The sequence below is a fragment of the Ostrinia nubilalis genome, chromosome 5, assembly GCF_963855985.1.
Source record: "Ostrinia nubilalis chromosome 5, ilOstNubi1.1, whole genome shotgun sequence".
NCBI classification, from domain to species: domain Eukaryota; kingdom Metazoa; phylum Arthropoda; class Insecta; order Lepidoptera; family Crambidae; genus Ostrinia; species Ostrinia nubilalis.
This window is the reverse complement of record NC_087092.1, coordinates 10,410,357-10,435,361: the sequence shown is the minus strand read 5'-3', so window position 1 is coordinate 10,435,361 and position 25,005 is coordinate 10,410,357. Positions and strand designations below refer to the sequence as shown.

At 34.6% G+C, this 25,005-nt stretch overlaps 1 protein-coding gene across 2 annotated transcripts in view; it reads right to left on the bottom strand.

Moving 5' to 3' along the window:
- The window catches only part of LOC135071909 (G-protein coupled receptor dmsr-1-like), an 82,924-nt gene that overhangs the window by 41,982 nt on the left and 15,937 nt on the right, over nt 1-25,005 (bottom strand). For both annotated transcript variants that reach the window (XM_063965775.1, XM_063965776.1), the window contains exon 2: nt 10,820-11,680. In XM_063965775.1, coding sequence (XP_063821845.1) covers nt 10,820-11,581 — 762 coding nt within the window. In that variant the 5' untranslated portion in view covers nt 11,582-11,680. The remainder of the gene's footprint in view (nt 1-10,819; nt 11,681-25,005) is intronic.

The following is a 25,005-nucleotide window of genomic DNA, read 5'->3' as shown; positions in this document are numbered from 1 at the left end:
CACTTAATCCTGCATTGAATAAGACCAAATTCATATGTTTTGGACAAACCGTTCTCGCGCTAAAGTTCGGCAAAGTAGAAAATATACGTATAATTAATGACCCTCTCCACGTCCAATGGCTTGTTACCCACAGGCTTCCAAGTCTTGAAAAGGGCCACCTCAACCAGTGTAACCCTATCAAGGCTTACGAGCTTGATGCGCCTATCCTTGTTCGTATCGTCCCAGACGTTCCTTAAATGCGGTTGGTGCACCTCTTCCTTGCACTCTCCTGAACGACCCTGTGTTACCTACTGTGGCTGTCCCTCTTCCTTGCAGCCTCCTGCACGACTACGTTGCCTAGCCGTATGCCTGGTCCAAGGTTCGACGCCAAAAAATCAACAACAACAGATTCATATTTTTGGACTACCCGTTCTCATGCTAATGTTCATCAAAGTTGTATACATTTTACAAATTTATGAAAATCTAGCCGTGATTTCGCATGTGCGGAAATGTTTTGATCATTTTTCCCCGTTTTCGCAACACTTGTCAGTGATGCTCTGCTCCTATTGGTTGTAGTGTAATAGCCTATAATCCTATAGCCTTCCTCGATTTATGAGCTTAGGGGAGACTGGGGCTGGTTTTAACAGGGGTAAATACTAACAGCGTAATTACATAGAACCTATTCGACTTACCACGCTAATTCCAACGCACTTTGTGCCTACGAATAAGCGCGAATGTGTCTAGACCTGTCAGTTGCCGGCCAAGCGTCACGGGAGCAGGTTGCGTCAGACGCCTCCAATTTCACAGGAAAATGAACTTTTTTACCGTGTTTAATTTTTTGAATAACTCTTTAAATATGTATCGTAGAAAATTGGCTTTGGTATTGCATAAATCCGAATTTATTGTATTTTTCATTAATTTCAAAGTTTTAATCGAAAACATAACCGGTAAAAGAAAAACAATAATTTTGTGCAAAATGAGGTCGTGGGGTTGGTTTTAACAAAATGCACGGGGTAGGTTCTAACGCGTTAATATTTGCCCCGAACATTGAGTAAGACTGACTTTTATAACCAAAGTTGTATGTTGATTTATTAGAGGAGTATTTTTTTTGTTATTTTATTTGATAAAGATAGATTTAGTAAGTTTTAAGTTTATTACACATGTTTAAACGGCAAGGAGCCGAATTTCAATGATCATTTGATGATCAAAAATTATTTTTTGTTCTTTGATTTGAGTAATGCTGATTGATTGAGTCAGTTTATTTAACTAATAAATTTTAAGTTTTCTGTTTATTTTATGAACGGTAAGGAACCGCATTTAATTTTTTAGTGTTTCTAATAAACATTGATTATTATTTTGTTGTTTATCTTAGCCAAAATCCCATTCCCAACTATAAATTATTTCTTACCCCCGCTGTTAAAACTTTCCCCAGCGATGTTAAAACCAACCCCAAACCGGGGGTAAGATCTAACAAGTGACTTGTTTGGCAAAACTCGATTTTTCTCAGATATGGTAATTATTATACAGGGTGTTAGGTAAATGGGTATATGAGCCGACACTAGGCCATGTTAACATGGTCATATAAATGGTATGGTGAAGTCAGAAAATTGATATCTTCATTTTAATTATTTTAATTTTCATACATATCGGATTTTATAAAATTTATTTTGTATGAAAATTAAAAAAAATTAAATCACGATATCAAATTTCTGACTTCACCATACCATTTATATGCCTATGTTAACATGGGCTAGTGTCGGCTCATATACCCATTTACCTAACACCCTGTATACATTTTGTTGTACTTTACGTAAAGCTCATTAAATTTGACATCACGTACCAAAAAACCATGTTTCTTGCTAAAGCAGTTTAGAAAATATTACGCTCAAATCAAAATTTGTTAGAACCAGCCCCAGTCTCCCCTATTCAACACAAAAAGAATTATTCAAATCAAACCAGTAGTTCCTGAGATTAGCGCGTTCAACCAAATAAACAAAGAAGCTCTTCAGAGTTTATAAGTAATACTAAGTATATTAGTATTATTAATAATATCTTAGTGTTAGTGCACTTGTTATTTACATAGTACTATAGTACTTCGTCCGAGTATATCTTGGTAAGCAGGCCCGTTTCAGTTTCCTGTTCTTTTTTCGAGATAAAAAGTTGGGTGTATGACCTGTATTCGAAACCGTTCAGCCGTTTTTGTGTGATTGAGTAACAAGAAAACATACAAACTATTGCATTTACTTATAATATTAGTAGGAGTAGGATTTTTGTAGAATATAAAAAGAGATATTACCTTTTAAAAAGTTTTTATCTGATAATTATGTTTTGCGACTGATGATAAAGGAAAATGAACGAACACAACTCATGAAATCAAATAAATATGTACATTGAACAACAACAAACATTAATTACCTACATGTATTAAGATAAGATTTTTCATGACAAAGTCGCGACTGAAAGCTAGTATGTTAGACATATTATACAACATAGTACTATGTAAATAACACGTACACTAACACTAAGATATTATTAATAATACTAATAGTATTACTTATAAACGCTGAAGAGTTTCTTTGTTTATTTGGTTGAACGCGCTAATCTCAGGAACTACTGGTTTGATTTGAATAATATTTTTGTGTTGAATAAGCCCATAAATCGAGGAAGGCTATAGGATTATAGGCTATTACACTACAACCAATAGGAGCAGAGCATCACTGACAAGTGTTGCGAAAACGGGGAAAAATGATCAAAACATTTCCGCACATGCGAAATCACGGCTAGATTTTCATAAATATGTAAAATTTATACAACTTTGATGGGCATTAGCATGAGAACGGGTAGTCCAAAAATATGAATCTGTTATTGTTGATTTTTTTGGCGTCGAACCTTGGACCAGGCATACGGCTAAGCAACGTAGTCGTGCAGGAGGGTGCAAGGAAGAGGGACAGCCACAGTAGGTTACACAGGGTCGTTCAGGAGAGTGCAAGGAAGAGGTGCACTAACCGCAGTTAAGGAACGGCTGGGAGGAACAAGGATAGGCGCATCAAGCTCGTAAGCCTTGATAGGGTTACACTGGTTGAGGTGGCCCTTTTCAAGACTTGGAAGGATGTGGGTAACAAGCCATTGGACGTGGAGAGGGTCATTAATTGTACGTATATTTTCTACTTTGCCGAACTTTAGCGCGAGAACGATTTGTCCAAAACATATGAATTTGGTCTTATTCAATGCAAGATAAAGTGCCCTTCAACCGTCATGAAGACCACTTTTCGATAGGGTAAGTCCTTTACGCGGTATAACCAGAAAACCGAAAAAACGCCCCTTTCGGGGGCCCCCACTACTTAAGCACAACTCCGTCGAAGTCGAAAACTTAGGAGAGTCTTAACGGGCAACCAATGAAGCCATTAAAGCAAAAAAATCTTTTGTAGGAATTATTTCCGATTTAATCAATTTTTGTGTTTAATTCTACTGGCCTATACAGTATTATGGCAGCTTTTACGATGTTTTTTCAGCCAGTAATAAAATTACCCACTGAATAGTCCCCGTAGGTCGTTTTGTTTGTCTAGAGTGTATATTTCTCATTTTGCCTCAGTAAACGTTTTAATCAGAGACTACGTTTTGTTTAACTATAATCATAAATTAGAGAAGAATCAAAAGCCCACAATTTCTTCTTAATAAGCTTAAAATTCACGCTTAATTAAATTAAGTAGGTAACTTAAGTATAATGTCGGTATGATATTGCGGGCTCTAATTATTGTTCCTTCGAGCTTTTGAAACATTAATAAGTTTTTATAATGTAATTAAACATCCATTTACGTAATTAGTAGGTGTATAAACGTACAATCATATAATGTCTTTTTGGCAGCAATAAAAAAGTTTTTTCGTTAATGATAATAAGTAACAATTTAACCATGATCAAAATGTCCTTCTAAAATGTCTTGTAAAAGTTAATTATTATTTTGCGCCTATATTCTCTAGACTAGAAACATAATAAAATAAATTTCATCTAGTTGAACTTAAATTTTTTCTTATGAACAAAAAAATACCAAATTGGTACTTATTATTTTTTACTTTTGTAAACAATTTCACCAATATCGCCTCCTTTGTACGAGCTGAAGAAATCAAAAGCGAGTGTTAATTTCAAAGTTTCCAATAGACTCGGTGTCATTCACCTCCACTTTATTTTTCGAGTAGAAGGCAATTAAATGGTCGTAGTTTACAGACAGCACATCAAGGGAAAAACTGTAGCACTTTATTTATTTTGTAATAAGTGCGATTTTGCAACTGTATTTCTCCTCTAGCTAACTCCAGTTGCACGTAATGACCATCGTTTTTAATTGGAATGTACGTAACACCCCAACTCCATTTTATGAAGGGTTTTGTTGCCTGTTTTTGGAGGAATTGATCAAAGTAAAATACGGTGCGAGACAATATTTTTTAATTTAAAAATGTTCATCATATTTTGATGAAAAGATAATGATGGGTTTTATTAAAATATCTGTACTACAGAGATTTTGAGAGCTCGTTGGCGAAAAGTGGTGAAATTAAGTCGCATCGTTCGAAAAAGCGATGATAGATTAAGTAATCCAAATGGTTTTATAATTTGTTTTTAGTCGAAAAACACCATTATCATAACCAATCAGTTAATTCCTGAATACAGGGTGTTACAAATAGAAGGTATACATAACAATCTAAAACAAAACCATTTTTTTTTAAATTACAGATTTTCTGATTGTAAAGATGCTTTGGGGGTACCAAAGCATCTTTACAATCAGTCAATAACTAGAGAAGTATTCATTGTGTGTACCTAATATATTCACTGTTATCTTTATCTCTTAATAAGTCTTAACAAGAACAGTTATCTTGGCTATTGGTTTTCAAAAACGAGAGACTATGTTGCTTCTAAGCGCCTCTACTAATCTCCTGTGAGGATGCTATAAAAATAACCATAAACCAGTTTAGGTTGGATATTTTTGCCATCGGAATGAGGGTTGAAGGTTTTATGAGACAATAAAGGTAGAATGAGAGCAACTTTAATAGGATCCTCATCACTACGTATATACGGTAACGACTCCACTTTAAATCCCAAACTGAATGGTATGTCATTTGAAGCCGTTTCTATACCGTGCTAATGATAGCAAGTTTGATTCAGAATTTGATTATACGCGTCCTCGTCCGGGACTTGTGAATAATTTATAGATGGACGTGCCAAGGATGTACCATTTGTACCTCGGTTTAATGGATACGATAATTTAATTTGTACCCTAATTATAATGCTTCACTGTGAGTACTTACTCTGAATAACGTATACCTTAGTAGGTATCTTGGTAAGTGCCTATTCAAAGATGTATGTGTAGCACTTGAAGTTTAATATTATAAGGTATAGATTTCTGAATACATTTATTAGCTTGGCATATACAGAAGATAGTCTTAGCCTACGCAGACCAAAGAACAAAAATATTAATCAATTATTTAGATGTACCTAAAATATTTTTTTTTAAATAAGTAAATGCCTTTCATATTGTAAGCCTGTGCCAAAAAGCAATACTAATAAAATTCTATTAAGGGTCTTCTAATGAAAAAAAGTGTTTTATTAACCAAAATGAGCAGCAGCAGTTTGTTGTATTAATAGAACAGTATTAACAGGAATATAATGGTGTTAACCGTAGCTTAACGTCCGTTTCCATTAAAATGCTTTGCCAATTGCACAAGTATTTGCTGCTGCTTACAGACTTCTCGTTTGAACGTCAGATGAATTAATGATCCCAGCGGAGATGCCATTAACAACAGGCTTCGACATCAGCTAACTTCTAATGATCTTCTGTTAATGCTTAACTCTAATGTTCCGTTACTGTAGGAGTGTAGGTACTTTTTTTTTTTTTTTTTTTTTTTATGTGATAGGAGGCAAACGAGCAGACGGATCACCTGATGGTAAGCAATTGCCGTCGCCCATGTACACCCGCAACATCAGTGAAGTCACAAGTGCGCTGCCAACCTTTTAAATCCCATTCCCCCCCAATTGGGCCTCCGGTATCCTCACTCACTCGGCGAAACACAGCGCAAGCGCTGCTTCACGCCGGTTTTTTGTGAGGCCGTGGTATCACTCCGGTCGAGCCGGCCCATTCATGCCGAAGCGTGGCTCTCCCACGGAAAAAACCTTAAATACTACTTGAACCTTAAATAGTACCTTGTAATTTGATAAGAGATACCAAACAAAAGCTTTTCGTAAGATTATATTCCATAACCTAAAAGTGCGATTCGAAAAACTTTATTAGAGGTGTAAAAAAGTTATTAATAAATTCTTGGCCAAAAAGTGTTTGAAGTTGTTTTTCTTTGGAATTGTCAGTGATATAATACGTTTCGAATATTTATTCATAAATACTAATTAATTAAGCTACCTTCTATTATGAAGATAGTTTAATAATTCATGAGCAATGAATGAGTATAAGCACCTGTGTTTCAATGAGGTTTTATGCTACATAACCAAAGTCTGGCTCCCGTTCCCATGGGTACTTTATCTTCCTATCAACCCGCTCAGTTACTTCTTATAAACAAAATTTGCCTTCCCGAATACTTAGAAAAGACTCCTTTTTATCCCAGATATGTCTAACGATTCCATAGGGATGAGTTTTTGTGTGATAAAGTGAAAACCACGTGTAAATAAGCCAGAAAATTAATATTGGTTACTGAGGCAAGATAGTTGAAAATTGTACAGTTCTTGATAGAAAATGATTAATTTCTAGTCCAGACATAGGTAATTATTTTTATTAAACTATCATTAAGTATTTTATTAGTAAGAAAAACAGGTAGACTACCTTTCTAATACAAAAAAATTAGAACAGTATACAGCGGAGAGTGAGTTTAAGTAGGTACGATTAATAATATAATCGTACGATTAAATGCCCAGCTGAGTTGAAACAATAACATTTAATGGTTTATAGTAATAGTTATGAAATTCAGAACTTGAAGAGCCCTTATTGAGTAGAGATTAAGTATTACCTAACTAAAATAAAATAAGTTGCTTTGTGAAATTGCGAATACCGAGAACGATTACATTGTCGAAGTTACCTTAGGGGTTTTAGTTTGCAAACAACATTCAAAACTCGATTCAAACTGGACCATCGATATAAACGTGTGATTGGTCAAATTGAAATACAATTCATTATAGGCTTAAATCGAGTTAAGAGTGTAGATTCATGTCTGACCGTTGTTTTAGAATAGGTACGAGTGAAAAAGTTGTTTTGCCATTTTTCGTCGCAAATTATAGTATTTTCAGCCGTTAACAATGCCAATAAGTACTTTAAAATGTAAAATGTATTTTTGAGACGTGGCAGGAAACCTTTTGTGATTTTTTTCACAGAAATAACATTTCAAACTATCAATTTAACTAACAAACAAAAAAAGGTAGAGCTGGTTTCATTCAACCCAACTAAAAGGTCTAGGAATTTATGGATTTCTTCATTACCATATTTTTAATTACCTTTAGAACAGTGGCATACAAAGTTTGCAAAAAATAATCACATATTTTAAACATTTTAGCCAGGTTTGCTTATCTTAAAAAGAAAAGTGGAACCCGTATTTAGATGTGTACCGTTTAATTAAACCCAGCCTATATGCACCGATCAGCCTGTTTAGAACATGGCTTAAGCTACATGATGTTATTAAATTCTCTGATAAGCTTTTAACCCACCTGTCTCGCGCCTGTATATCCAGGGGAAACCATTAATGCTGTTATGTTTGGATTTGCGGGCTCTTTATGCGGTCGAAAATAACTCGGCAGCGCCAAGTATCTCATCTAATTACCAACATCACAGAAACAGTTTCGGTAGTCCAATAAGAAAAGCAAAACGCCCTTGACTATAAAAAGCTTGCGCCTAAAAAACGAAATCTATTTGTGGCTGTTGGGAAATCATTGTGATAACCCAACCGGTGTCCAGAAAAGAGATTGAATCTAAAAATAAAAAGAGAAGCTCTTCCTAGGATAAATTCATTGGTGGTTTTCCCAGTAGTGTTTTGAAAGAGCTGTGTTCTGATAATGAGATACTAAAAACCTTTAAGTAAAATTTTCATATTTTTGTAACTAATGTCATTAAGTAGGATGTAATTGTTGCCATTGGCCAAAACATTCCTTTAGTTTTTTTTAAAAGTATGTATAAAAATAGGTGACACTCATGAAGAACACAGAAAGACTAATAACAATTGGATTGACTCTTATATTATGCAAGCATTTTTTTTTCTTATTTATTTCTTTATTTGAAGAAGAAAATTGTAAGTTTAAAGTGAACTATCTGTTTTTCCTGGGCTAGAATGAGACTGTTTCTCATTATGTGACTCAAATTACTAGATCGATTCTAATTACATCGTCTTGTCAACATGATCTAACGTTGAGCTAAACGTTAATATCGCTTGTATGCTACATTTAAGACCTATTAACCTTATAATTGGCAGTTCTAGTCTTATAGGTATACCTACAACTTGTTATTAAAGCTTTTAGTTAGACCGTGTTCACACATTTATTAATCTTTTCTTTTACTTAAAATATTCAATACGGTGTGACAGTAGGTACCTACGTTAAAATATTACCTTTTTTTACCACACTTATAACACCACACAACTTTAATGCCAACTTTTAACAACTATTAAAGCTATAAATACACGTATACAACAATGGAGAGGTATTATTAATTCAAAACTAATACAAAAATACATTACTAATAATTACAAGTAATTTTAATTACTCTTACGAGTAGAACGTTGTCCTCTGTTCTGAGTAGGTGCTTATTAATATTTGTGTGAAAATTCCCAAGTCTGTTCAAAGAAAGACGCGAGCAATTAATAAACTTTATGATTGCAACTTAACGACAAATAAAGACAGATTGAACGAAAGTTCAATCGAAAACTTCATGCTACTTTATTGTGCACGGTAGACAAGAATGACATTGTTACACGATGTTTTTCTCTCTTTCTTTTCTTTTAGTGCTTTTGAAATGGACGTTGTAATAGGTCCTCGAAACTGTATTTTGCGACAATTAAGTACAGTCGCGAGCACATCAGATACCCATTTTTGTAGCAAAATCGCTTCTATTACCAGTACAGAAGAAACCACTGTATTTCGCTTAATATGCCTTCGTGTCGGTGCATTTTCTGTGAAAGTACTCGGCGCCCTTACACAGACATTCTACAAAATGGACCAGTTAAACACCATGTTAACATGAAATATGATAAATATTGTTTTGTCTTTAGTCTATTTACAAAAATGACATTTTTTGCTGGATATATTTATAACACTCTCAATTGATTAAAACTGAAGTTCACGACCTCCGCCAACGTCCAATCGTCTGGGAGGGATTCAGAAAATTTCCAATCATAGATAATTTGCAGTAACCAGGCATTTGCTTTAGTACTAACCATGAAATAAATTACAAGCAATACACAATGAGTATCTCCTACATTTATAGGAAAATAGTAGGGGAGACTGGGGCTGGTCCTAACAAATTTTGATTTGAGCGTAATATTTTCTAAACTGCTTTAGCAAAAAACATGGTTTTTTGGTACGTGATGTCAAATTTAATGAGCTTTACGTAAAGTACAACAAAATGTATATAATAATTACCATATCTGAGAAAAATCGAGTTTTGCCAAACAAGTCACTTGTTAGATCTTACCCCCGGTTTGGGGTTGGTTTTAACATCGCTGGGGAAAGTTTTAACAGCGGGGGTAAGAAATGATTTATAGTTGGGAATGGGATTTTGGCTAAGATAAACAACAAAATAATAATCAATGTTTATTAGAAACAATAATAAAATAAAATGCGGTTCCTTACCGTTCATAAAATAAACAGAAAACTTAAATTTTATTAGTTAAATAAACTGACTCACTCAATCAGCATTACTCAAATCAAAGAACAAAAAATAATTTTTGATCATCAAATGATCATTGGAATTCGGCTCCTTACCGTTTAAACATGTGTAATAAACTTAAAACTTACTAAATCTATCTTTATTAAATAAAATAACAAAAAAAATACTCCTCTAATAAATCAACATACAACTTTGGTTATAAAAGTCAGTCTTACTCAATGTTCGGGGCAAATATTAACGCGTTAGAACCTACCCCGTGCATTTTGTTAAAACCAACCCCACGACCTCATTTTGCACAAAATTATTGTTTTTCTTTTACCGGTTATATTTTCGATTAAAACTTTGAAATTAATGAAAAATACAATAAATTCGGATTTATGCAATACCAAAGCCAATTTTCTACGATACATATTTAAAGAGTAATGCAAAAAATTAAACACGTAAAAAAGTTCATTTTCCTGTGAAATTTGAGGCGTCTGACGCAACCTGCTCCCGTGACGCTTGGCCAGCAACTGACAGGTCGAGACACGTTCGCGCTTATTCGTAGGCACAAAGTGCGTTGGAATTAGCGTGGTAAGTCGAATAGGTTCTATGTAATTACGCTGTTAGTACTTATTTACCCCTGTTAAAACCAGCCCCAGTCTCCCCTAAATGAAAAGTTTTATAAATTAATATCTATGTTCAGCGGAATACCTAACCGTCTATTTTTAATTACTTAAGATTTTTTCTGTTATTTTATTACCGATAATTTTATTAAAATCGGCAGCGTTTGTTCTTCTCGGTAATAATGTTCAAAACTCAAACACGGTCTCAAACTTTGAGAATGGAAACTTGTTGCCAAAGAGATAGAAACGGTGCGGCGTGTATTCAACCGTAAGACCGTGTTATTATTCTTTATTGAAAAAATTCTGGAACCCGCAAATTCTTTATAAAATTCCCGCTTCTTTACTTTCTACATAAAACAGACCAAAAATACTCACCTCATTCGGCCCAACTGTTGAACGCTTTAGCAACTTCTGCCTCTTCCTCTCCGTCGTCGTTAATTTTGATATTAAACACGTACTTAATATAGATAGAGCTATGCTCGGGACTAGTTTTAATATAACACTGTATATCCACATAATTGCCGTAACCAGCTCCACGTTCTTAGACATTTCTAGCACGTATACGGTCCGATTATGCGGCAGCGATAGGTCCTCCGCGAATTCCGAATTATTCAGCGGCGTCACTTCACTCGGCACTATAGTCATCGCGAAATAAAAAGGAAGACACAAAAACGGGCATATCACATACGCACTCACAATCGCTAAAGTCGTATTCTTTTTATTGCACCAAGTTCTGTTTCTCTGCGGATATGCGATGGCCACGTACCGCCACACCGCTAACGTGACGGCCAGCCAGATCGAGATCGTGTGAAACGTTTGACTGAATATGGAATGGAAGTAAACGAAGATTGCCCACGCGTAAGTGTTTTTGTTGACTTGAGGTCCGATTTTGATATTCATGTGGAGAGCGTAAGGTATATATTCGAGCATGACGAGAAGGTCGGCGACTGCCAGTCCCGTGAGTATGGAGTTGGTAGAGCTGGTCATCTCGCGCCGGCTGAGCACTGCTATGTTTATGGAGTTGGTGGCAGAGCCGACGATGCAGATGACGAGGGCTATGTATCCGTGCAGGCGGCTGTAGGCCTTGTTGAAGTCCGTGGCTCCGGGCACGCAGTACGCGTCGGTCGCGTTCGCCATGCTCGCGGTCCACGCTCGCTGTGCTGAGCGTTGTCATCGGCGCTGGAGCGGGGTCAACATCATCCCGACGTCAAGCCATCGTCACGTGGCCGTCACAATCTGTAACAAATGACAACCGATCAGAAAGTGACCGTGATTTAACATTTGTGCTGTCCGAGCGACGCCTGTTTGATTAATTGAGATTGAAAAGGCGTTGGCATTACAGCGTAAAATGCGTGTGCGGGACGAGGAATTTTAAAAGTGGAACAGTGTATTGTTTTCATAATTTTAATAAAATCTTATAATAGATTCAAGGACTGGTCCGCCTTCCGCCGATAGATACTAAGCGTGGATCTTGACACGTCATGGTCGTGGGACGGTTATTCTCTTACGTCACACGTGTGTACACAGCACAATAGATGAGCGCGCAATAGATGAGAAAAATATTTGTAACCTAAGAGTAGGTTCCTTCCCATAAGTACTCTTTGATAACATCTCTTCAATCTCATTCTATAACCATAGGATATTATTGATTTAATTTAAATGAACTATTTTTCATTTCAATGTAAAAATTTTCACAATTACCCTTTTGTAATACAGAAAGCAATAGAATTTCCTTCGCGATAAAAATAAAAGTGTTTACCGTCAAATTCTATTTGGCACCCGTATTTGCGTCATTCCGGAATTTTAAAAGCTCCCATCAAATTTTCTCTTGTCTGTTGTTTAATGTACTTTAGATTTTATAACACTTAAATGTTAGTCAACACTTTTACTGGTTCAAATAGTTGGTTAAAAATCCTTCATTTGTAAACTAACAGTCGACAGCTCTTAAACAAAACAGAAATATAACCACCACTTATTTGATAGCTTGAGCGTATTCGTCATTTTGTGGTCCATAATAATATATTTTTTGTATCGCCAAAACTATACACATAAAACTCAGCCAACCCTAGTTTTAACTGGAGTTATGACTGCAACATTAATATCTAGCACGTGCTGTTATAAATCAAAGGATTTATTTCAAACTTTATACTGTGTGTCTCTGTGGTATATTTTTCAAAAACTCCATTTAACTTTTTAAGCCCCGAAAACCTATTTATATTCCAGAGATGTACTTAATAATTGTAGCAATCCTGAGTTCTAATTACAGTTTCATCGCGCCCTTCGCCCGTTTGTCTGTCAGTTTCATAACTTTGAGGGGCTTTGATATTCAAATCGCACGAGAGTAAACTAGGCATGATTACAAAAGCAGTGTAAAATCAAAGAACGTCACATGACCTTTGGGAAAGAAGGTCTTACTTTGCTATGTATGAGTTATCAAAACTAGAAATTAGGGAAGCGATAGTGAGATATTCGACAGCTTGATAACTCAGTGCAAAAGTAAATACGGTTAAATAACTTTACCTAAATGTCATTAAAGGCTGGGTTGCACCTTACTTTGATTTCATACGTCAATAATCTGACAAACTCTATACAAAAACACCGGTTATCGTTAAAGTGACGGTCAATGATAAGAGGTGCAACTCAGCCTAAGAGTTTTAGAAAAACTTATCAAGAGACTAATCTAACACATCTATACTTATAATAAATCTGTAGAGAGGTCAATTCTGTACATGAAATATATTTTCAAAATAACTATCAGGGGGTGATTAGTGATCGATACTGATGCCAAAAATGCAATCAGTAAAATTTTTGTCTGTCTGTCTGTCTGTCTGTCTGTCCGTCTGTATGTTCCGTATAGAAACAAAAACTACTCGACGGATTTTAACGAAACTTGGTACAATTATTCTTCATACTCCAGTAGGCCTAAGATGCGCGCCGTGATAACTTTTATCGACGTCAAAATGTATGGACAAAATCGATAAAATGGCGTGATAACCGCTTATCGCGGCGCGCATCTTAGAGTAGCTGGGCAGGTTATAGTATACTTAGGAATTCCCACAGAAACAGGAATTAGCGGGAAAATCCTTTTGTATGAAAAATCTAAACCGCTTAAGTTAGACACTTGAAATTTGGCATGTAGGCACCTTAGTAAACTTAAAGCTTAGCGTCAATAGGATATTGCAAAATTCCCAAGGGAACGGGAGTTAGCGGAAAAAAACATTTGTATGAAAAAATCTAAACCGCGTAAGATAGATGAAGGGGGTAAAACGGGATCCACGCGTGCGAAGTCGCGGGCGGCCGCTAGTTATTAATAATAATATAATTTGGGCTAAAATCGTTAAAAACATCTCGTAAAAAACTAAAACCCAACTACGACAAAAAACGACGCTGAAAAAGTATAAAACAAACTTGCTAATGTAGTTGCATAGTAATTTGCATGTTTGGAAAGGCGTAGTCACACGTTACATATACCTACCTACCCTAGCACTTTGACAACGTGTGACTATGCCTTTCCAAACATGCAAATTACTATGCAACTACATTAGCAAGTTTGTTCAGTTCAGTATTCTGAAAATCTTGTTTTATACTTTTTCAGCGTCGTTTTTTGTCGTAGTTGGGTTTTAGTTTTTTTACTTTTTATTATTTGTACTATTTTGGTGTTAAAGTGTATTTGTGGCGCATAATATTAAAAAAAGTTAAATTAATGAACTAATAAGTAGTAAAGAAGCTATGAACGAAAAGATGTGAATTATATGCAATCAGCCCATGAATACAGGTAAAGTCACAAGCAAATGCTAGTAATATATATATATTCAAAATGTACAAGTAAAGCGCTTTCAAATGATACCTACTAAACACGGCATATTTATCTTAACTTTATTTTTTTTACTCTGTATGTTTTGTCTGCTAGAGGGCGCCACATTAGATTTTGTGAAACCCCATATAGCCTATAACCAGCGGACAATTTAGACGCTTCTAATGATATGTCATTTGTCGAATTCTGATAAGTAGTTTAGAAGTTACGAGGGAACACATGAACATACATACATACATACATACATACATACATAGCCTGTCAAAATCATAACCCTCCTTTTGCTTTGCCGTAGTCGGGTAAAAATCAACACTTCTTGTGTTGGATCTAAAGAGGCTCCAAAAAGATAGTGTAAGTAATTCATGAGTAATAACGTAAGTATTTAGTTCTTTACGACCATTACAGTTCTTAGTCTCTCGTAGTACATAGGTATTGTTGTATGTTACATCATCACTAAAAGAGAGAACAAGTAAAAGGCGGGCTCATAAAGTAACTAGAGGAACGTACATATGTGTCGGCCGTTAACAATGTTAGGAAAGTCGCCCCAGACAATAATTAAGGGTCACGTGATAACTACTAGGTACACGGCAGTGTGACAAGCCAAATTCGCGCCCAAATAGTGTATTTTTACACATAAAATAGTAGGCTAGCTAGACGTTTTGCTATGAAAAGGTAGATGATTATATTTTTATATTCATAACTTTTAACAATAATTACTTAGGTGACATGTAAAATCGATTATTTCCATTTTACTTAATTGAAAAATCAACTGAGAAATAATTCCAATTCAATAAACGTCAAACTGGCTCTTGAAATGTATTTACACCTGAATTATTTTATGCAGTTATATTTTTTATTTTTGCCATACTTGGCCACTTTTAACATTTATGCTACGGGATTTTGTTACATGATGTCACAAAAATGATCTTTGCGAAGAATATTAGTAATTAGTCGACGTAATGTAATATGAAAGTAAATTACATCGTATTAATTTCACCTTGTCCGTATTTTGTGTATTAAGATGTTAATTGATACTCGTACTTATATTCCGATAGCAAAATGAAACTTGAAAGCGATCAACAACAAATATATTTACCTATTATTTTTTTGACTCTATCTGTAGAATACACAGCTAATTGCTTTGAATAACAAAACAAAGTCTACAAATTGAAATAGCAATACAAAATTCCACTGGGAGATTTACAAAGATCATTTAATTTTTAATGTTATGAGCTTTCTGCAAAGCTTTCATACATTACAGCTATGTATTTCCTTTTTGTTGCGATAACCACAAAAATGCATTACTTTAAAGTGTCATATATTTCCCGGATGGCTATAGCGTACACTGTAGTCCTCTGAGGTTAGTTTGCCGGTTTAATACCATAAATACCGAGCTTTAAGCTCACAAAAATTCGCTGCTTTTCAGCAGCTATGTTAGGAATTCAGCTCCTAAACGCAGTGACTTTTAGATAACTATTTTAGTAATAAAAGTAGCTATAAAATAAGTAGTCGGGCTTTGTACCTACTTACTTACGGATGCATAGGTAACTCTAGTGCACTGAACTTGTGCACGTATAGTCAAAAATGTAAAGTTGAATACATTTTAATCTGTGTATAGCAGAAGTAATTGTGTGTGTACCTAAGATAATTAATTTTACATAATAAGCTAAAAGTACTTTAATGGAATGATGACAGCAATTTGCGTGACAAGTTGCCTTACAACTTAAAACAATAGTGTGAAGTTAATACAATAGGTAATACATTATCTAACACATTTGTATACTTACAGCAATAAAGAGTAGCAAGTCTGTTTGAAAAAAATATTACAGATTTTCTTGGCCGTTTAAAAATCTCAGCTGAAAGTTTTATTGACCCAATAAATAAAATAACTCTATAGTAAGACTTCTGAAAATGCTTAGTTTATTTTTGGATACGAATAAAGAAGCCACAAGTACTTTTTGAGACTTGAAAAAATATATGATAGCTTTCTTTGGCAACAACAACACGGATAAGTACTTTGATGGACAAAGCTTTTCATGCCTCAATGGAAACAATTTCTAAGCATTTTTACTTCAAAAACAAGATTATTTCCATTCGTGACTGTGTGATTCCAGCAGAGTTGAATAGGACCACGCCTACTCTTCCTGTGATTGTCGTAAAAGGCGTCTAAAGGACTATTACGCGAAAATCAGTCCACAACCCGACTGGCCAGCGTGTAGTTTCAGTTTGTGTGGTGATTAAATGACCTGATAATGATGATGATGGTGAATAAAATTCGTTATTAGATAATATCTACATACATTTTCATAATTAAATATACTAAAATTATTAAAACCAGTTGAGTGTTGTAGTTGAGTTGTGTGTAACAATTCAATCACATAGCCATACAGATCTGAGTAAGGCAGATAACATAAATCCTGCTTCTCCCAGTTAGCTGAGAAAATTGTTGCAGACATCTGTTTACGAAGCCATAGTGCAATTACACGATCTTAATTGAAATTAAACACTTTCACATTACCCTTCAGCTATTTTCAGCTGCTTTTACCTCGCGAAATAAAATGTCTTAGTAAATTAGCGAATATTTTCAATTTCGCTTGTTTGGGTACCAAAATATAGAGCTATTATATTTCCAGATGGTATTTTATTTTAAGATATAATAAGCAATACTCTATAGCCTATCCGTAGCAGCATTATTAAACACGCATTTGACACAAGATCGTAGTAGAAAATGATGCTCAAAATTCAATACAAACTCAAAGTGATGATTGAATTTTAAATTATTTGACAGTTTAATCTTACAATTAATTGCTTCATAAACTTTGATCACTTTTGGAATTAAGTGGAGACCGGGGATAGTTGACTAATTTTTTACTAAATCATACATAGTTTTTGTGTTTTCATGCATACAGACAAATAAATCGCATTAATGGATAGAAGAACTATTAAACTAATAAAAAACAACAAAACATAGTTCATTGTTAAATATCTTCATCATATTTAAATGCATTTTATAGAACATCTACTCTTAGTCAATCTACCCCGGTTCCGGGGTAGATTGACTATATGCCCGGGGTAAGTAGACCTACGTATCAATAAGCAAGGAATTATGAGAAGAGTCAAGTAATAAAACACTATTTCAATTTAATTGAACTCTTTATTCAAAAACAATTATAATCAAGTACAGACATTTTTAATAAGTCTTTAAAAAAACTATCAACTCTTAGTATTTAAACTTTTTAAACTAAAATCTTCTTCAGTCTCATTTTAAATCACATATCAATCTTTGTATACAGGGTGTCCCAGATGGCTGAATCAAACTGATAGGGGAGGTAGCTCTACTAATGTACTATCCCTAAAAAAATATAGCGCAAAGGACACAATTTTTTTTTAAGTGAAAAAAAATCAGCTTTGCCTAAGTATCTGGCTATAATTGCTGCGTTTGGAGTTTATTTGTACTTTTTTGTTACTAATATTAATTGTACATGATCGCTTCGTTTAATTGTAAACAAACTTTTGAAAATAATGACTAGATTTCGAGTTTAGAGCACTATATTTTAAAAAAAATCCGAACTCAAATTTTTTTTTCATATTTTTTGGGATAGTACATTAGTAAAGCTACCTCCATTCTGTGACACCCTGTATAGTTTTTTACGTTTCCGAGTATTTCTTCTATTATCTAAACGTGGCGCCGCTTTAGGAAAGGGTCTTATTTCTTCATCGTTCAGTCGTTCGTTTATTATCCTCATCGTGCTGTAGCAATAAAAAGAATGTATGTATTAAGAATCGAATAAATAGATAATTTTAAAGATATTTTAACTCAAAATGTTATTGGGGTTGGTTGATTCAACCAGCCCCGAAAGAAATTAGTCTACCAACCCCAAACGACATTTTAAGTTTCGATGGCATGGATAACCTACACACTGCCACCTAATAAAGAAATAACACAAGAAATAATATCCATATGGACTCATAAAACACTCTGACTAATAGGCAAACGGTTAACATAAAATGTGTAGGTACCAAATCAAAAAATATGCAACACGAAAATATTACTTACATGATATGAAAACAAATCACGGGTCACTACTCGAAAACGGCGTGTGCTGGCGACGAGGCGCTACCGACGACTGAGCGGGGGGCGGAAAGTGATGCGCGGCTGCCCTGGGATGATGCAATACTCAAACCGTTGGCGAGTTTTTGGCGGTTAGTCTACCTACCCCTATAGGCAACCATCCCCGGTCTCCTATCTGCCTAAGTTACATTTGAAAACTGTAGCATTTAATTTTAAAGGCAAATTGTAATATATTAAACTCATTTTAAAAGCTAAAATAAGTAGGTATTACCAGTAAATTACATGTTCTAATACTTACTTACTAATTGCAAATGGTGTCACATGCCATTGGTGAACAATACTTTATTGTACTTTAGAAAGCGATCTAAGGGTAAAGGAATATTTTATTAAACCAGTTTTTTAAAAAGATTTTACCAAACAATTTTCTAGGGAATTTGACATCAAAATCTATTTCCTGCAGCAATATTTTACTCTTCCGCAAACACCTATCTGAATACCAAAATGGAAACTAAAATGAAGATTAATATTCTTTAAAGGTCGTTATTTTGAGCCACAAGCTTTCATAAGAACTCAATTGAAATGAGAATACAGTAGCAAGCAAAGAAATATTAATAGAACAAGGTAGAAGTTATCGGCATGAAGATCCTTTTAAGTCCGCAAGTCTTAAACAAGTTCATTTGCAAACAATAAAGAAAAGTAAGTATCTAAAACGTTTTTAATAACATCATGACTGTGTTAAATTATATTAAGATAGAGTCTGAATAGATAAAAGGGCCGTAACGGCTTTGGAAAAGGGTACCCTTTTCTTTTTAATATCCGGTAATGTCCCTATTCAATATTCAGTGTTGGCTTTTAGCTCTTCGATGGATGTTAATAGATTTGAGTTAAAATTTTACTACCGACCTCTATAAAAGTTAGGTATCGTAGTATTTTATATTTAAATTTAAAAATTAACTATGCTTTTCAGCTTACGCGTGGGAGTCAGACTTCTACTAGGGTCTACATTTCACACTAAGATATTTCTTTCTTAGGCAAAGTTTTTGAAGTAAAAAATGAGTTTCCTCTTAATATTCCACACGCAGGTTCAGTTTTTGGATACGTCAGTTATCAGTTAAACTGACTGGTCTGTCCAACTGTAAGTATCTGTCATTTAGAGAGCGTTACTAACCTCTTAATTATATTTTATGAAGTAAAATAACCCAGTTAGATACGAACCTTCATTATAACAATAGTACAATACATGTCATAGAAAATTCGAGAAATCAGGAAAAAGAGAATTTTTCTGAATAACGTGTCTGTTAACTTTTTGACATCGTCAATTTGATTTCATTTGCGTGTCAAATTGAGCTAGTATTGTATTTAAAAATCCACTAGGTAGTATGTTTGTAAAATTAGTTTCGTTTACGTCAAATTGTTATCGCACTGTTTGTTCTGACGATACGAATAAATTTTCGCTTGTTAATCCTGATATGGGACTGACAGAATGTAGTTAAGAAGATAAATAACAATTTAGATACCTATCTAGGTAACGAGTAAGATGCCTCTAATTAGAAAAGTTTTATATTATTGCTATTTCTCTACTTGTCTAAAGAGTCTACACTTGTCGTTCTTATTATCAGAACATTTTATTATAATAAATGAAATATGTACTCCATTTTAGATATTTAGATAGCTAAAATAAAAAAAGTCCTCGAATTAAGTTCGACGTCTAACACATATATAAACTTAGATTTTCCAAACCTAATGGGGTACGGATTCATTAGACAGCCAACTTTATGACGTCATAAAAAGTGGACCATAAAATTCTGTTAAGAAAATACGACTGCGTGAATTGGACGAATCACATAAAGGCCGGTATATCTACTTTTACCACATTTCAAATAGCGTAAGGCATGCTATTACGAGTACATTTCATTTATGGGTTTTATATATGATAGGCGACATTGTTAATGTGTCTTGTTATTATCTTTAATACCTTTCTGAAATAAGAGGGTAAGGTTGCTATCATGGGGCCGGTTTATTGTCCAGCAGTGTACTGTAACGGGCTGTTGATGATGATGATGATGACGACTTTTTTTAAGTGTATGGTTGGGTTGGAACGCAAAACGTTATTTTGTTTCCCGACTGTCTTAGATAAGTATTACTCCTTATTCAATACAAAACAAATATATGAAACGTTCCGTCACGAAAGGAGCCAAGCTTACTCGAACATGAAGAACGCATCCTGATTCAGTTACCTTGCATATTGCGGTGCAAATTCGCATACCTACGCCATGCACATACAATAAAGGTTCGACCAAATCAACGCGTGCAGCCTGCGTGCGCGATGGCGATGGCGATCAAACGTCGTGTATGAATAATTTGTATTCGTAGCGATGAGTTCACATCAACGCGTCCTGTCATTGATTGCGGCGATCTATGCAGCGTCTGCAAGTCAGATCGCGCTTGCGATTTTGATGTTTCTGATTTTAAAATGAAGGATATTTTTCATAGTAAACGTCTGGAACACGATCGCGGCAGTGTGAACTACTTTTGCACGTGCAGTGATCGCCATCGCGCACGCAGGCTGCACGCGTTGGTTTGGCCGAAGCTTCACCCAGCTAAACACTGTTGCATCTTGTGTTATATTAGATGTTATTTTGCAATTAAAACGTTTGTCTGACGCTGCTGACTGTACCAAATTGTGTTCTCACAGACGGCAAGAAATTACTCTGCTCTGAATTATTCAGGCTTGAAATGCAAGTTAGTGATATTATGTAAATTCAGGCTTCTCTCCAATTAACGGAATATTTAAAACAATATTGTGTAATTGAGTAAGACATGAGCATTACAGAACTAGACAGGAGTTTCTAATGATAGTTTCCAAGGTATATTCTGTTCGTGATGGTACCTAAGTATAGTAGCGTATAAACTTAAGACTTTCGAAATCGATTAAAATTTGGAAAAAAAAACTCAAAATTGTTGTTTTTGAGTTTTAGAATTAGGTCCTCCTATAAAATAAAAAGTACAGAATCAACTCTTTTCATTTGAACATCCAGAAAGGAAAAATCCGTATCATAGTATCTAAGTTACTTGTTTAATGTGCACACATTTTACAATTAAAATTCGTAGTCATAAGAATGATCTACACTAAAAAACATAACCCTCCTTCTGGCGTAGTCGTGTAAAAAGAGAATACCTATGTAAAGGACTTTTTAAGTCAAAAACATTGCAAAAATTCCATTTAAAACTGTCTATAAATGTGTAACAGATATTTTGAGCACTCTCGTTGTAAACTACATTTGATGCTGGCTATGTAACCGATACCAACTGCTGTGCGATGTATAAGACCCAATTCCCTTAGGTCAGGTCACGGCTGATATTTCCCGTTTCTATCTTAGCACAGTATTGTTTTCGTTATATAAATAAGACGTAGAGCACTAAAAGAGCAGCTTGATCAAAGATTGCCTTCAAGATAATCTTTATACAACGCCCGAGAGATTATATCCACGATTTAACGTCTTGATCTTTCTTAGATCTCATTAATAAAAATACAGTTATTGCCCAAGCGTGACTTGCTCGGGGATACTCAAGATATTTTTTTGCTCGTAAAAACCACTCAGCAATATTTTAGTACTTATGAGCTATCTCCAAAGTTTTTAACAGATTTTACGATACTAAAAATATTTAATCGAAGATCAAATATTGAGAGAGAAATCATACTGATGGTTATTTAAGAACTACTCGGGGGCAGTGAAGCGGCGTAAGTTAAGATAAACTCGCTTTAAAAATTCAATGACTTAGGCTGAGTTGCACCAGCTAACTTTAACAGTAACTATGACGATAACCGGAATCTTTTGTATGGAATTTGACAGACTTTCGACGTTTGTCAAAGTTAAAGTAAGATAAGGAACTCAGCCTGAAAGGCTGTCAAACTCCATTGAAAAAAACATCTTTATTGTTATATTCATGGCTAAAATAAGGAGGTGCTAAGTACTCAGCCCAATTCTTTATCTTGCAGACAACCTACGAAGTTTTTTTTAACTCCTTATGAAAACATTTGTTTTTATATGCGTAGCTTGGATTATTGCGTTCTACTACGTACGTAACATATTTTATGTTATTCAATATGTATTCAAATGTGATGCATAACACTGCCTAAAGAAGCTCAAACTCTCACGTATTATGACTTAGAATGTAATATATTGTAGTGGCATTGCCTCAGACAGAATAAATACGGGTACAAAACAAAGGACGTTTAGCCGTAGGGCGCAGAATTGCTTGCTCGCAAGTCATGGCTCCCAAACCGTGTGAGTACGGTGTGAGGTACGTTCCATACGGGAAATACTAACATATTATGGGCTGAAAAGTATAGCATAAAGTAGCGGCAATAGCTGAGGATAAATACAGGTACAAAACAAGGGAATTTAGCCGTAGGGCGCAGAATTGCTTGCTCGTAAGTCATGGCTCCCAAACCGTATGAGGTCTGCGTTCCATTGGAAATGAATATAATAATTGCAACTGGGAAATACCATCATATTATGGACTGAAAAGTATAGCATACAATACGCTGGACTGCAAAGAAAAGGGGTCGGTTAGAAAATCTTCCATATCCTTAAAAGTACCTAATCCTACTTAGCTGGAGAAACTACGCATTTTTTTACAATTAATAAAAATAAAAAGCTTCAATTAATTTAGTATTCAGTTCATAAAGCTGGGTCAGGCACTTTTGAAGATATTGAAGATTTTCTAAACGACGCTTTTTCTTTACAGTCTAGTAGCAGCATTGGCTGAAAGGATAAATAACACAAGTAGGTACAAAACAAAGGGCCTGTTGCCGAAGGGCGTAGGATTGCTTGCTCATAAGTCACAGGGAACACACGGCACGAGGGATGTGTTCAATTGGATATGAATTCATAATCGTAACCGGAAAATACACTTTGTTGAACTTAGTTATTTCGTTGGATTTTATTTTTACGAGCTTTTATTTCATTTTACATACCCTGTTGTATGTGGGCATAACGTTAAAATTTAATAGAACCCACTTTCAGAAGTTCTGTGGAACTGAAATTTTACTTAAAGATACCTAATTTAAGTAAATTTGTCAGCTAGTTTGTGATGTTGATAATGAATGGAAAGAATGCAAATAATAAAAGTTCGAGCTTAATAAAAACATTCTTTATTTTCATTAGCTAAGGGTCTATGCTGAAATTGTGTACCTATAAAATTCTGTAGTGTTCCCAATATTATTCTATCTCATCTTTGAGAAGAAACTAAATTAACTTCAAAATATTTTTACTGAAAATAATAACTAAGTTAACTGCATTTTTACGAGTATCTGCCAAATTATTCCATAAAAATCGAGCAGGTTTCCTCCGCTTTCTCATTACTATGCGAAGCGTATCATGTTTCCCCCCAACTGTCAAACACCCCGCGTCGTTAAACACGTTTTCGCGAAATTGGCTTCTTTAGCCGAACACGCTCGAACTATAAGGTTTTGTTGTGCCCATACTTACCTAACATTACATACTCGTACATTCAAATAGCGATCCTTTTCTGGGAATACATTTGACTTTTGACTTACATGCAAGGTATTAGTCTGTAAGTTTATGTACATACACGTATCGCTAATAAAATTACTTTGGTAATAATACGTTTCAGTTTGTCTTATTTCGAAAATATTGTCACCTTAAACGCATACGCAACAAATACATATTATTTCAGTTATAAATAATTTCCTCATTAGTCTGGCGGGACTAAATTTAGTCATTAGTCCTCTGGTAGACACTGAAAATAAGCTAAAATGCCAGTTAGATTCCCAGCTGTTTCTATCAACACTGCCACCATTGCATTCTTGAACGAACGCAAACGGTAAATTGTGGATTCACGTTGTGTTAAACCTAATTTTAAACGTGAAAATAGACAGACGTTCTGGAAATTAATAATAATTTCGTCTGTCTGAGAGAGTGTGAAAATGAGATAAATTGTTGTTAATTATAAAATTATCAACAATTTATCTCACTTTCAGTGTTTATTCAAAAGCCTTAAAATACGTTATTCAACGAAATTACACCAGGGCATTATTTTATTACAGCTGGAATAAGTCAATATATAAAAAACACATAAAAGTAATAGGCAGTTCATTGTCTTAATTAAATTAGGTAGATAGTTGGCACCACCAACCAATTGACATACTTTTTATGACCTGTCAAAACGCCAGTTCACGAAATTTTGTATATAGCGAGGCTGCGACGAAACATAATTGACTTTCACGGGCCTTTAATTGAAAATTTACAGTTAATTGAAAATCTACTGAATATTCAGGGATGAAAGAATTTTAAGGAAAGTTGTCCCTAGATTATTGGTAATTAGTAGTTACTAACTACTGTATTTTTGTATCTAATCGTACAAATAAGCATTATAATGTTTTGAAACAAAAAATATTTCAAATTAATAACTTTACCCTTAAAATATTATTATTTGAACTAGACGATAAAAAAATGATACTCTGTAGTCTCTATCGTTAGCTGTGATTTTTAAATAAAGTGCTTCATAGAAAATTTGATTTAATAACATGTTGAGAAAAGACTTCATTATAATGGAGATAATGTGAAATATTCCGTCAAAATGTTGAAACATGAGCAGTGGGCGTGTGAGGGCGTTGCACGACTGTTCGATAATGTTCGATTCCCCGAG